General features: G+C 37.2%; 1 protein-coding gene across 1 annotated transcript; it reads right to left on the minus strand.

Moving 5' to 3' along the window:
- Window positions 1-10,787: 10,787 nt before the first annotated feature.
- On the minus strand, window positions 10,788-11,531 carry LOC122024982 (mannose-specific lectin-like). The gene has a single exon (XM_042583734.1). It carries the CDS (start codon window positions 11,488-11,490, stop codon window positions 10,975-10,977), a length of 516 nt encoding a protein of 171 aa, XP_042439668.1. The 5' UTR covers window positions 11,491-11,531; the 3' UTR covers window positions 10,788-10,974.
- Between the last annotated feature and the right edge of the window lie 2,165 nt (window positions 11,532-13,696).

The raw sequence follows: 13,696 nt of genomic DNA on the forward strand, positions 1-13,696 counted from the left end.
CAACACTAATGCATAAGCCAACTTCTCTAGTGTAGTATATCTACACTCAGCTCCTTTTAATAAATGGCTAGAAAAATATACAGGTTGTTGTTCTTTCCCTTCCTGCCTAACTAATACAGAGCCTACAGCATTCTCGTTAGCTGACAAATACACCCAGAGGGTCTCTCCTACTATAGGCTTAGCTAATACAGGAAGGGTAGACAAATAATCTTTTAATTCTTGGAAGGCCTTATCACATTCCTCATTCCACTGAAATTTGTTTGCCTTTCGGAGTATTTTAAAGAAGTGGAAGCTACGATCGGCCGACCTGGAAATGAACCTAGACAAGGCTGTAATACGGCCGGTAAGTCTTTGAGCTTCCCTCATGTTGCGCGGTGGCTCCATGTTCTGAAGTGCCTTGACTTTGCTTGGGTTGGCCTCTATTCCTCGCTCGGACACCATATATCCCAGGAACTTTCCCCCTTTTGCTCCGAATAAACATTTGCTCGGGTTCAGCTTGAGCCCATATTGCCTCAATGTCTTGCAGGTCTCCTCTACATCCCTGCACAGATCAACAGCTAAAAGAGACTTAATTAAGATATCATCGACATATACTTCCATATTTCTTCCAATCTGCTTCTGGAAGACCTTATTCATAAGCCTCTAATAAGTTGTTCCTGCATTTTTTAGTCTGAAAGGCATAACATTATAACAATAAGTACCTTCAGATGTTATAAAACTGACCTTTTCTTGATCCTCCTTAGCTAGGGGGACCTGATGATAGCCCTGATAAGCGTCTAGCATAGAGATGTATTCACACCCAGCAGTGGAGTCTACTAGTTGATCGATCCAGGGTAATGGATAATAATCTTTTGGACAAGATTTGTTGAGATCCCGAAAATCAATGCATACCCGCCATTTTTTCCTGGCTTAGAGACTAAGACCACATTAGCTAGCCAGCTAGGAAATTGTACCTCCCTGATGTAGCCAGCCTCCATGAGTTTAGTTATTTCTTCCTTAATGATTTGATTCTGCTCTGCGCTAAAATTCCTTTTCCTTTGCATGACCGACCGGGCATCTAGGAAGACATGCAAAGAATGTTCCATTATGGTAGGCGAAATGCCCGAGACCTCCTTGGGCGTCCAGGCAAACACATCATTATTCTTCTTCAGGCATTGCACTAGTTCGGCTTTCAGAGTGGGATCAAGATCAGCTACAATATAAGTAGTAGCTTCAGGTCGACTGGTTTGAATCTGGATTTCTTCCTTTTCTTCATAAACCAGAACAGGCGGCTTTTCCTGAATGGCATTGACTTCCATTCTTTGAATCTTTCGAGCAGCATTAGCTTCAGTCCGAACGATCTCTACATAACATTTTCGAGCTGTCTTCTGATCACCTCGCACTTCCCCGACCTGGTCATCAACAAGAAATTTAATTTTTTGACAGAAAGTAGAAACGACCGCCCTAAACTCGTTTAGGGTCGGTCGACCCAGTATCACATTATAAGAGGACGGGGCATCCACCACCATAAAATAAGATCTTCTTGTTCTCATTAGGGGCTCCTCCCTTAGGGATATGGCCAACTTTATTTGACCGAGCGGTTGTACTTCATTACCCGTGAATCCATATAGAGGAGTTACCATTTGTTGAAGTTCGCTCGGGTCGATCTGTAATTGATCAAAAGCCTTCTTAAAGATAATATTGACAGAACTACCTGTGTCGATAAAAGTACGAGAAATAGTATAGTTGGCTATCATGGCCTTGATTATTAATGCATCATCATGGGATATTTCTACCCCCTCAAGATCTCTAGGTCCAAAACTTATCTCGGGACCAGCTGCACGTTCCATGCTACACCCCACAGCATGAATCTCAAGTCTTTGTGCATGTGCTTTTCTGGCCCTATTAGAATCCCCATCAGTGGGCCCTCCCGCGGTCATACTGATATTGCCCCGGGCGGCATTACTCCTATTTTCTTCTTGTCGGGCTATCAGGGCTTTAGACGGAGTCTTCTCTAACACCTGGCTTGTACCGGCAGGGGTAGGTAATGCATCCTGCCGAGGCTCGACCGGTCGATATTCCAACTTGAGCGGACTTTGCTGCCTAGGGTACTGCTGCCGATAATAGTTTTGTCTTTGGTAGCGCTCCCTGTTTACTCTTTTATTTCTCAAAACAAAACAGTTTTCAGTATGATGGCTGCTAGTTTTATGATAAGCGCACCATCTTCTGGGTGCTTCTAGTTGTATCTCCACATGATGCACTGCTTGCGGACGATATTCCGGATGACGATGAGGTGGATGAATCGCTCGAGGCCCCCTTGGTGGAGGAACAGGAGCAGGAGCTTTCTCCTTAACCAGAGTAGGAGAAGAAGTAACGCCCTCCTTTCTGCGGGCAGCTTGAGCTTCTTCCACATTAATAAATTCAGTGGCATGTTCAATTAAGGAATCAAAATTGGCAGGAGGGTTTCTCACCAAATCTTTGAAGAAATCATTATCATTTAAACCTTGAGAGAAAGTGCTTACCAAGATTTCAGTAGTAGCGTTGGGTACATCGATAGCTACCTGATTGAATCTTTTGATGTAGGCTCGGATGGACTCTTTGGATGTTTGTTTAATTGAAAATAGACTCCAAGGAGTCTTATGATACCTCTTGTTACTAGAAAAATGATGTAGAAAAACTTTCTTGAAATCCTTAAATTTTCGAATAGATTTTTCTGGTAATCTCTTGAACCAACGTTGTGCTGCTCCCCCGAGTGTAGTAAGGAACATCCGACATTTTACCCCATCAGAGAATTGTTGTAATAATGCTATATTTTCAAATTTCAATAGATGATCCTCTGGATCTGTAGTCCCAGTGTATTCGCCGATCTGAAGATTTTGATACCGCTTAGGAAGCGGATCATCTAGCACGCTTTGAGAAAATGGAGAGATGACTTTTTCCGGCGAGCTATCACTAGTTATCATTTTAACTTTATGTTTTTCTCTATCTGGTGCTTCGCCAGAAGATTCCTGAAACACAGGCCTTCGTCCTCCCTGTTCCATAGGAGTACGAAGAAAGGCTCATGGACGCCTTGTCGGAGAGGATGTGGTTAGAGGAAAATATATATGTTCTTCCTCTTCGGGCTCCTTTCCCTTTCGGTGCTCGGTAGTTGAAATTGCTGGATTATGAGCTACCTGCAGAGTGGCTCCAGTATGAGCTTGTTGTTGTTGTTGATGTTGTTGCAGAGCCTTCTGCACATGAGTGTTAATGAGGAAATCCAGATCCTCCCGGCTAATGGTGAGTAGAATTGATTTTCCAGCCTCTTCCATCTTGTAGTCTCAGATTCAGGTGAAGTTCCCACAGACGGTGCCAAATTTGATCCTATCTAAGAAGCTTGACAAAACGGAGAGCTGGGAGAAAAAACCTACTACCTTGATGAAGAATAATACCTGACTGACTACCAATCCGAGAAACCCAAAGCGGATTGGGAAGAGTAGAATCACAGAATACCTTCCTGGTGCAAAGTTCCAATGGCGAAAAAGAAATCCGACCGAAGAGATCCCAGATCCGGGGCTTCCAAGACTTCCTACGCACAAGAGACCAACCAACACTATCATCAGTGACCTAAGACCGGGGTGGGAATCCCTGGCTAGGCCCTCCGACACTCAAGTCAGTGATCTCTCTCGGTGTGGAAGGAAGAAAAAAGAAGAAGGTGAACAGTAGTTGAGAATTAGGGTTATGAATGTGCTCAATGATGTGAACTTACCTTGCCAACGGAGAGGATTCCCCCTTTTATACCACTTCATATAACCTCCGTAGTCATGAAGTGGACCCCGATTTGTTAGAGTTTGTTATGAGATGACGTAAGCTGCGTACTTGTGGTAAATGACTTTTAAGGAATCTTTTTTGTACCCCAGATGTACCTTCTTTGTTGTCTAGTACCTGTAGAAAAGTCTAAAAATACATTTCCCGCCAAATATGTAAAACCTGTTATATAATCACATACTGCAAATATCTTCATTAAACTACTTTATTTGAAATATTTACTTCTGCCCTATTTCTCAAGTTATTTCAAAGTGTATCTATCGTTCTTACTTGCCCCTCCTGTTTTTGCTATATCATAGATAGCTTAATATAACATTGTTCCTTGCATCGATCGAAGCTGAACTTAAACTAGGTCTGGTCAATTATTATTACCTCTCATGAGGCTCCTTGGGCAATACCTGTCCATGCCCCTCTAGGTTTATTATCCCAGCTAGCACTGGGCTATATTTTATCAAGTATGTAATTTTGATCAATATTGGTATATCTTTTCAAGGTATTATTCAGCCTAGATTGGTCTATCTCTTTCAAGGTATGTTTCGGTCGATATTGCCCTACTCACCTGGAAGTATATCTCGACCGATATTGGCCTTCCTCCCTGAAGGTATGTCTCGATCGATATTGGTCTGCCTCCCTAGAGGTATATATCGGCTGATATTGACCTACCTCATTTGAGGTATATCCCGGCCGATATTAGCCTACCTCCTTGGAGCTACATCCTGATCGATATTGGCTTACCTCCTTTGAGGTATATCCCGACCGATCTTAGCCTATCTCCTTGGAGGTATATCTTGATTGATATGGGTCTACCTCCCTGGAGGCATATACCGGCCGATATTGGTCTGCCTTCCAGGAGGTATATTTCGATCGATATTGGCCTACTTCCTTTGAGGTATACCCCAGCCGATATTAGCCTACCTCCTTGGAGGTATATCTTGATCGATATTGGTCTGCCTCCCTGGAGGCATATACCGGCTGATCTTAGCCTACCTCCTTGGAGGTATATCTTGATCGATATGGGTCTGCCTCCCTGCAGGCATATACCGGCCGATATTAGCCTGCCTTCCAGGAGGCATATTTCGATCGATATTGGCCTACCTCCTTTGAGGTATATCCCAGTCGATATTAGTCTACCTCCTTGGAGGTATATCTTGATCGATACTGGCCCATCTACTTGGAAGCATATCCCGGCCGATATTGGCCTTCCTCTACGGAAGTATATCCTGACCGGTATTGGCTTTCCTCCCCGGAGGTATATCTCGGTCGATATTGATCTATCTTCTCAACTCGGCTATCTCCTTTCCCTTCCTCACCGGGGATCCATGAAACCTAACCCATATCAATAGGAATCACCATTAATTAGGTTGATACAAAATTAGAGTAAAACATTGAAGTTTTCAATGGTTTCAAACTTTGTGTCATTCTTTGAAAATAAGATATATTTTTATAAAAAATTATTTTTCCTAATAGTATTTGACATAAGTAATATCTATATGAAATTTTATGATTTTCAAAAAATATAGAATTAGTTATGCATTTCTAAAGTTGGTCTAAAATTGAATTATAGTTTTTTAGTCAATCGACTGATTTATGTATTTTTGACTAAAATAGCAATGTTTAAGTAGATAAGTTCAATTTAATGTATCTTAACTATTCCTAACCCTCTAATATATTTGGATAAGTATTTAATGATGATAGGGCAAAAAGAGTTCACATATCTCCACAATGGTATGATACTGTCCACTTTTGGCCTAAGCCCTCATGGATTTATTTTTAAGCCCATGATTTTTTCATATATTTCTAATATGGGAATTTGATTGTATTTCCAATAATTCTCCCCTCAGATGAAGGACCACAATTACTTTCATGGTTCAGACCTCCCCTCAAACATCTGGTCACTCTTAACTTGCTCCGGATCTTGCCTCAAGTATCTGGTCACTCTTGACCTACAACAAGCCTGACTATAAGAATTTAGTCACCCTTGACCTATTACAGGCCTCCGCTCAAGTATCGGTTACTTTTGACCTACTTCAAGCTTCCTCACAAGTATCCAGTTAATCTTGACCTGCTCCAAGCCTCCTCTCAAGCATTTGATTATTCTTGACATACTCTAAGTCTCCCCTCAAGTATCTTATCATTCTTAATTTGCTCCGGACCCCCTCGGAAGCATCCAATCACTCTTGACCTGCTTCGGGCCTCTTCACAAGCATCTGATTACTCTTGACCTGGTCTAGATCTCTCCACAAGTATACGATTACTCTTAACCTACTTTGAGCCTCCCCATAAGTATCCAATCACTCTTGATATACTCCGAGCCTCTCCGCAAGTATTTGATCATTCTTGACCTGCTTTGAGTCTCCCCACAAGCATCTGGTCACTCTTGACCTACTTTGATCCCTCAACTTCATTCAAAGTCACCCCATATGACATCTGGTCTGGACCATAACTTTGATACCACTTGATAGGACCAAAAGAATTCACATATCTCCATAAATAGTATAATATTGTTTACTTTATGTCTAAGCTCTCATGGATTTATTTTTGGAATTTACCCAAAAGGTTTCAAACCAATGGAGATATCTTTCATTTTTTAAACTCATGATCTTTTCTATATATTTCTAATATAAAACTTTAATTGAATTGCCAACAAAAGGTTGATTTCTTAGTGAAAATGTGAAAGAAAAGTTAAAATGAGAAAAATGAGGAATTGAGGAGGTTTAAATTCAAAGTTAAAACTTTAACCTCATGACTTAGAGTTGGAAATTTTCTAAAGGTTTAGGAACTCTAAATCATTGTTGGTGTAATGATCGAAGATATATTATATTTTGAGGGGGAGGTCCTCCTTAAAGGCATACTTTTGTATGAATGGAGGAGAATGCAAGAATTTGAGAATGAGTGAACGATTGTAGGATTGTGTGCTTTGAAGATACTGGAAGGTAGAGAATCTCCATTGTGATGTTGAAAGTTAGGAATGAAAAAAGAGAATGAATTTTTAGAAGAGTTTTTTAACGTGTGCCAAATGAGGGGAATGAATGATTCAAGTTAGGAAACTTTCATTCATACCTTGGCATGAGAAGTAGGTTGTTGGGAAAATAGTCTAGTCTAACTTAAAAATATTATCAAATATCAAAAAGAGAGAGATTGTTAGTGTAATCGACTTCTGGTCGAGTTTGATCAAGTTGGCCAAGCTTGAGTTGACTCGAGTAGGGATTTCAATGTTTGAAATATGTTATTGGGTTGAGTAGATGTAAAGTAGGTCAAAGTTGACCAAATACTTGACAATCGATCAATTTGTTAAGTTGTTTGAGAAAAAAAATCAAGTAGGTCAAGATTGATCAGATATTTTACAAGATATGAAAAGTCCAAGTGGGTTAACTTCGATCGAATATTTGGTGGTCAGAAGTCCAATATAGAGTTGGTACGAGACGAAAAGTCCAAGTGGGTCACAGTTGATCGAATACTGATGATCGGAAGTGCAACAGGTAATTAGTAAGAGAAAAATCAAAATGGATCATCGTTGATCAGATACTTAACGGTCGAAATTCAAATATGGAGTTGGCATGAGACAGAAAGTCTAAGTGGGTCACAATTGACTTAACACTTAGTGATCGGAAGTCCAACAAATAGTTGACAAGAGAAAAGTCCAAGTGGATCATGATTAACCAGACACTTAGTGGTTGAAAGTTTAATAGGTAGTTGGCATGAGACATGAAGTTATGACAGATCAACGTTGACCAGATGCCAGGAAACAATGAAATTAAATCTCGACAAGTTGAGATTGATCGAATGCTAGGTAACTAGGAAGTCCCGACGAAATAAACTTTCAAAGACCATAACTTTTAACTCGGATATCAGAACGAGATGATTTTTAGTACAAAATGAGCTCGTTTAGAGATCTATTATATTTGTTACTTAATATCAGTCAACTAATCATGACTTTAAAGATGGATTTTAAGGAGTTTTTCAAGGCTAGTTGTTGGTGTTGAGTTTTTCGGGCCATGAAAATCACTTTTTCGCGTCGCGGAAACCCCGAAACTCCCATGCCACCGGATCCGTGCGAAGTAAAATAAAACAAAATTTACGAGTACGAGTTTCTTACATCTAGATCTACATTAGGAGAAGATCTTTACCCTTGGTGCGAAGCCCTTCGCGTATCCCGCTCTTCCAAGTGATGCTGGATCTTGAGGTTGTCAAGTGTACAACCCTCTAGAAGTATCCACACGAACAAATAGGTGGAGAAACCTAACACAAAGGTGTGCTAGCACCTTGGTAAGGTTCGGCCAAAAGAGGAGAGGGAGAAAGGTTGAGAGCTTGAGGAAGAAGATGATGGAATGAATGTCTTTATATATAAGAATATGATACAATGATTTCATACAACAATCATCAAATGATTGGCTCTAGGGCTCTAACTAACAGTTGGAGGTTTTGGAGCAAAGTGTTATATTTTTAGATTAACAAGAGGCAATTCTAAGTAACAAGAAAATGTTTAAAGCAAGATTCGTGTAAAATTATTTGTACTCATTGTATTTACTTCCATTTCTTGTTTTCTTTCTGTGTTTTTTGTAAGAACAACTTATAAGAGATTTCTCTGCCTCTAGAAAATGTCTGAGAAAGAAATTGTTATAGCGGAGGAAAATCACAAGGAGTAAACCTTGGACTAGTCTCCTTAAGAGGATACCAAGTAAAATCTCGGAGTTATGCATGTGGCATCAGTTTTGATTCAAATTTCAGCTGCGCATTCAAATGACAAGTACAAGATTGAGACGAAACGATTGGAACTATTTACACTCCTCTATCTCACACGGATCTTAATAGGCGTAAATGGAATATTTGTTGCTAACTCAAAAATAAAAATAAAAATACTAAAACTTAATTAGAACTAATTGACCTTGACCGGTTTGATCAATCATCTTAATATGAGATCGATTGCACCAACCGACAAGTGCATAGCTGATTTATTGATGGGATGCGTATGAATTGGACATAAAAAAAATCGGTTTAAGGAAGTATAATTATTGTTTAATACGGAATTAGATCCAGATGCATGCATTTATAAGGGGCAGAATTGTAAGAAAAATGCCAAACTGTTTTATCAAAAGTTTGGGGAAAAAAGATTTAATAATTAGTGGCTACTTATGATCAATAAAATTCCAATCAATTTAATAATTATTGATACAATCAACGATTAAGTTAATAAAATTCAATTGATCAAACTCGAATCAACTCGAGTTTGATTTCAATATTTGATCAATATATTTATTAACGAGAGTGAGATAATAAATAAAAGAAGAGTTTATTGGAGAGGGAAAATATTGATGCAATGGATCTTAGATCATATTGACTAAGATTGATTTAGTTGGTTGAACATAAAGTTAAGTGAGTTAAAATTGATTGAATATTTGATAGTCGGAAATTTAAAAAGGAATTTAAAAAAGAAAAGTTTAAATGGGTCATCCTTGATTGATATTTGACAATTGGAACTTCAAATAGGTCAAGAAACATTGGATATTTGATTATAATAAAATCTTGATAGACTTGACCGAATGTTTGAAAATGATAAAAGTCCTGACAGATAATGCATGGTTGATCGGATGTTAGACGTGAGACATATAAAAATTTGAATGAGATCAAGGAAGTATGATTATTTGAGATCCAAGAAAGCATAATAAGCGTGGGCCTCATGCTCAAACTTCACTTTGTTTTCTAGATATTAGTTCATGGGCGGTTGTAAATCAAAGATGAATTATTCCCTGTGCAATACTATAAGGCGTGCTCAGGTGAATGAGACATATGATTATATTTCTCTTAAGATAAGAGCACTCTAGTAGTTTTATGGGGTCAATCCTTTGACCCTATATGAGGAGGTAAATTAAGAAGTTATAATTGATCAGTACAAAGAAATATTTTTTTTCCTCTGTTTTACTAAGATTCGAACTTTTATCATATAGTAACAATTTTATCCCGTATTCATTGACTCAACCCTGTCCAGAAAATCATGGACCAAAATAAATGTCTAGCTAAGTATGCGATAGGAGATGGGCATGATGAGGAAAATGTGTTTTTAAGTGATAGTTTATAGGCCATCGTATCGTCCCAAGATGAGGTGTGAGTACTATTTTTTTATAAGGTCTTATATGGTTGATTAAAAATTAATATAATTTTGATGATGAAGTGTCAACTTTTAAGCAGATGCACACTAAGAGTCAAATAATTAATCAACTTTTGATAGTTAAGTAGCTAGTATTTGTTACGTATTAATATATTTTGCTTATAAAATCTATTTAAATATTTGATGAAAATCAAATAATTGAAATATTAACTGAAATTATAAATCTTAAATACATAGTATATTGTCCTTTTCAATAAGTATAATGTAATATAATTCCTAATTTATAAAAATATTATTACGATTAATCTTAGAAAAAATATATTTATATTTATGATCAAATAACACATTAATTTAATACAATAAATAAATTGGGTTGAAATTTCAATCCGGTATGAGATTTGATTTCCAGAGCCCAAAGTTAAATGGGCTTCCCAATAACAACAATTTCCTTTCTTGTTTGGATGTGTTAAAATTAAACAACAATGATTTGTCTTCACTTTCACTTTTATTTAGATTTTTTTTTTCTTTCACGTTTCTAATACACGAAGGACTTGATTTCTTTGTTCCAGATTACTCTGAAAATCTAAAACTTTGTTTTCACTTGGGTTCTTGTTCTGTAACAAAGTTTTAAGACGTTAGAAATTCGTTAAAATTTAAAATTTAAAGTACTATTATTATAAGACAAATGTTGTAGGATATTGTGGGACGATTATTAAGAGTTCTAAATTAAAGTACTAGGGAGGTACAATAATATTGTCTTAAAGGAAAAAAATTCAATATTTATATTGATCTTATAACTAATTTGAATAGATGAATCAACTATCTCAAATTTAAACTAATTTTTATTAAAAATAAGTTGTACATCCACGCGATGGCATGCAGAGAAAACAAGCTAAGATAATTAAGGTGATAGACTCACACCAACTTAACACTACGTAAAACATAACGTAAAACATAAAAACGAGAACGAGGGAGGCCACCGGTAGGAACAGAAAACCAGATAATTATTTATGCCTCGCCTCTCGTTCTTTTTATTCATTGTAATTAATTAAAAGTGATCCATGAATGATTCGTAGTGAAGCCAGTTAATTATTAGTCACCATGGCGATCTTCCTGTTCGTAGGTTCATCGGCCGCTGGTGCGACCACCTCCGGAGTGAAGCTAGTATCGTTCAGGCCGCTTTTGACGATCAGGACGCCTTCGGAATTGGCGGTGTTGGTGTTGGTGGCCCACCTAGGACAGCCGTAGATGACGACGTTGCGGTCACGTTGAAGGATGAGGACGAAGTTGCCCCGTGGGCCGCTGGTGTTGCTCGCCCAAACAGCCCTGTTGTTGCCATCGTAGATGACGAGGTTGCCGTCGGTCTGCATGCGGAGGACGCAGTTGCGGCCTCGGCCATCGGTGCCGGAGGCCCACACGGCCCGGCCGCTGTCGTAAAGCACCAGGTTGCAGTCGGTCTGCATGATGAAGGTATAGCCCCCTTGGGTAAGGGATTGGCCGGCGTTCATCGTGTCGCCTCCATAGAGAACGTTGTCGGCCATGGAGGAAGGCAGGAGGAGGCCGAGGAGGAGAGCAGCAGAGAGAATGACAAGGGCAGCCATGGTTAATTAAGCTTCGGAGATCACTCACTTCACTCAAGTGATTGCTTAGCTTGTTTAGAGTTTCAAGCAACTCCCATCTATTTATAGATGAGGAGGTAATTTAAGGGGGTTTTTTTTTTTTTTTTTGCATGCACTTGTGAAAGAAACTAAACTATTATGTCGACTTATGATGGCATTTTCATCGAAGTCCCCTCTTAGTAAAATGGAACCATAACACTGGTTACTTGACTTCCGTAATTGTTTTCTTTTGGTTAATTAACAAGACTTTAATTATAAAAAACTATAAAAATCTCTTTTTTTCACCGTAATATAGTTCATACACTACTTCATTCAAGCATATGACCATTTTATCCTTTAATTTACTCATGTATTATTATTATTATTATTATTATTATTATTATTTGAAATGTGATCCTTGACGTAACGGTAAAATTTTTACTTTGTGACCAAAAGGTCATAAGTTTGAATCTTAGAAACAACCTTTTGCAAAAAGCAGGATAAGACTGTGTATAATGAATCCTTCCTCGGAACCCCGTATAACAAGAGCTTCGTGCACCGGGTTATTTTTTTTTTTTGTTTAATTTGAAATGTGATCCTCTAGTATCACTTTTTAATTGAATACGTGTTGTTATTTAATTTGAGAACGTGCTATGTTAATTTCAAGATGCCATGTTTTTTCCAAGATCAATTTTTATTTCAGTGGTTCGTAAATAAATGTGGTGCATGAAAGAAAAAACAAGGCATAAATAAATATGTAATAGAGGCACCAACTTAGAGATCAGATTCCCTTATCTATCAAAAAGTGAATAATAGGATCAACTATTTGTAATATGATCCTTATGGTTAAATCTGATCTCCTATCACTTGTCCCGATTTAATATATAATCTAAAGGAACAATGAATATAGGAAAATATTATAATTAATTATAGTTAGATCATGACTATAATCCAACTATAATTAATAGTGGCCAATGTCCTAATTTTCTGGACCAGGAGATCTGCCACGAACTTATCTACCCTTAATTTGGTGGAAAATAAGCAATAGTCGTGCTTAAATTTCCAAATGTTTTATTCGTGGAGAAGTGTGAGCCATCAAATTTAAATTGCAGTGGATCCGTCAAATTAATTGTTACTCATCCCTATGATATTTTCCACGTGATCGATCGATCGATCTCCACCGTCCATCGCATTGACTCAAAGTGCTGAGAAATGGCGTGTAGACGATAATTTTTTGATTCGCACGTGATCAGATTCGGATACTGGAAATAAATAAATATATATTTCTGCACGTGGCTGAAGTGGGGATCATGTATATGGATAATGAGTTTGGTGCAGCGCAACGGTGCAAGGTCAACGGTACAACGGTAACATGCCTTCTTAATGTATTTTAATATTTAAGAATTGAATTTTAATTTTAATAAATTAATCGATGAGTTTTTTTAAATATACAGTTGACGTTAAACTAGGTTGATGGATTATTCACAGTAAACGCTTTCTAATTTAGCTCGGTAGCTGATGATCATTTCAAGATTAATCTAGATAAATGGGACATCCGTATTAATTAAAAATAAAAGAGAAATAAAAAAATAGAGAGTTTGATTTAAATATTTGAAAAAAAAAATAAATATTAATTAAAATTATAAATCTTAAATATATATTTTGATAGGACTAAAAAAAATTCATATATGGTATGTCCATTTTAAACCTAAATTTTTATGATTTTATTTTTATAATTTCTTATCCCTCGATCTAATAGACTTATTAGGATTTTCTTATCTCTCGATCCATGCAATTTACTAGGGCTTCATTGTCTAGCAACAATTAGACCTTCTCTATCTAGCCACACCTAAGATTTCTCTATTTGATATATGATCATCTTGATCTACTCGGCAGTTAGTTTTTCTGATAATCCGGATTTTGATACCATTTAGAATTAAAAGTAATTTGTATATATTTATAATTATATGATATTATCTATTTTAAATTAAAAGTGCTCATGATTTTATTTTTAGACTTTATTCATAATGTCTCATATATATATATATATTTATTTATTGTATGATCATTTTTATATATTTTAAATGTAAAATTTTATTTACCATCATCAGAATTCAGAACCCTATTTTCCTCTTCAAAGTCATATTCTCCCTTAGCATTTTTGGTGGCTAGCTTAATTTGTAAATTTCTCACCTTTAATAATTTGCAT

Source organism: Zingiber officinale, chromosome 9B (assembly GCF_018446385.1).
Source record: "Zingiber officinale cultivar Zhangliang chromosome 9B, Zo_v1.1, whole genome shotgun sequence".
NCBI classification, from domain to species: Eukaryota; Viridiplantae; Streptophyta; class Magnoliopsida; order Zingiberales; family Zingiberaceae; genus Zingiber; species Zingiber officinale.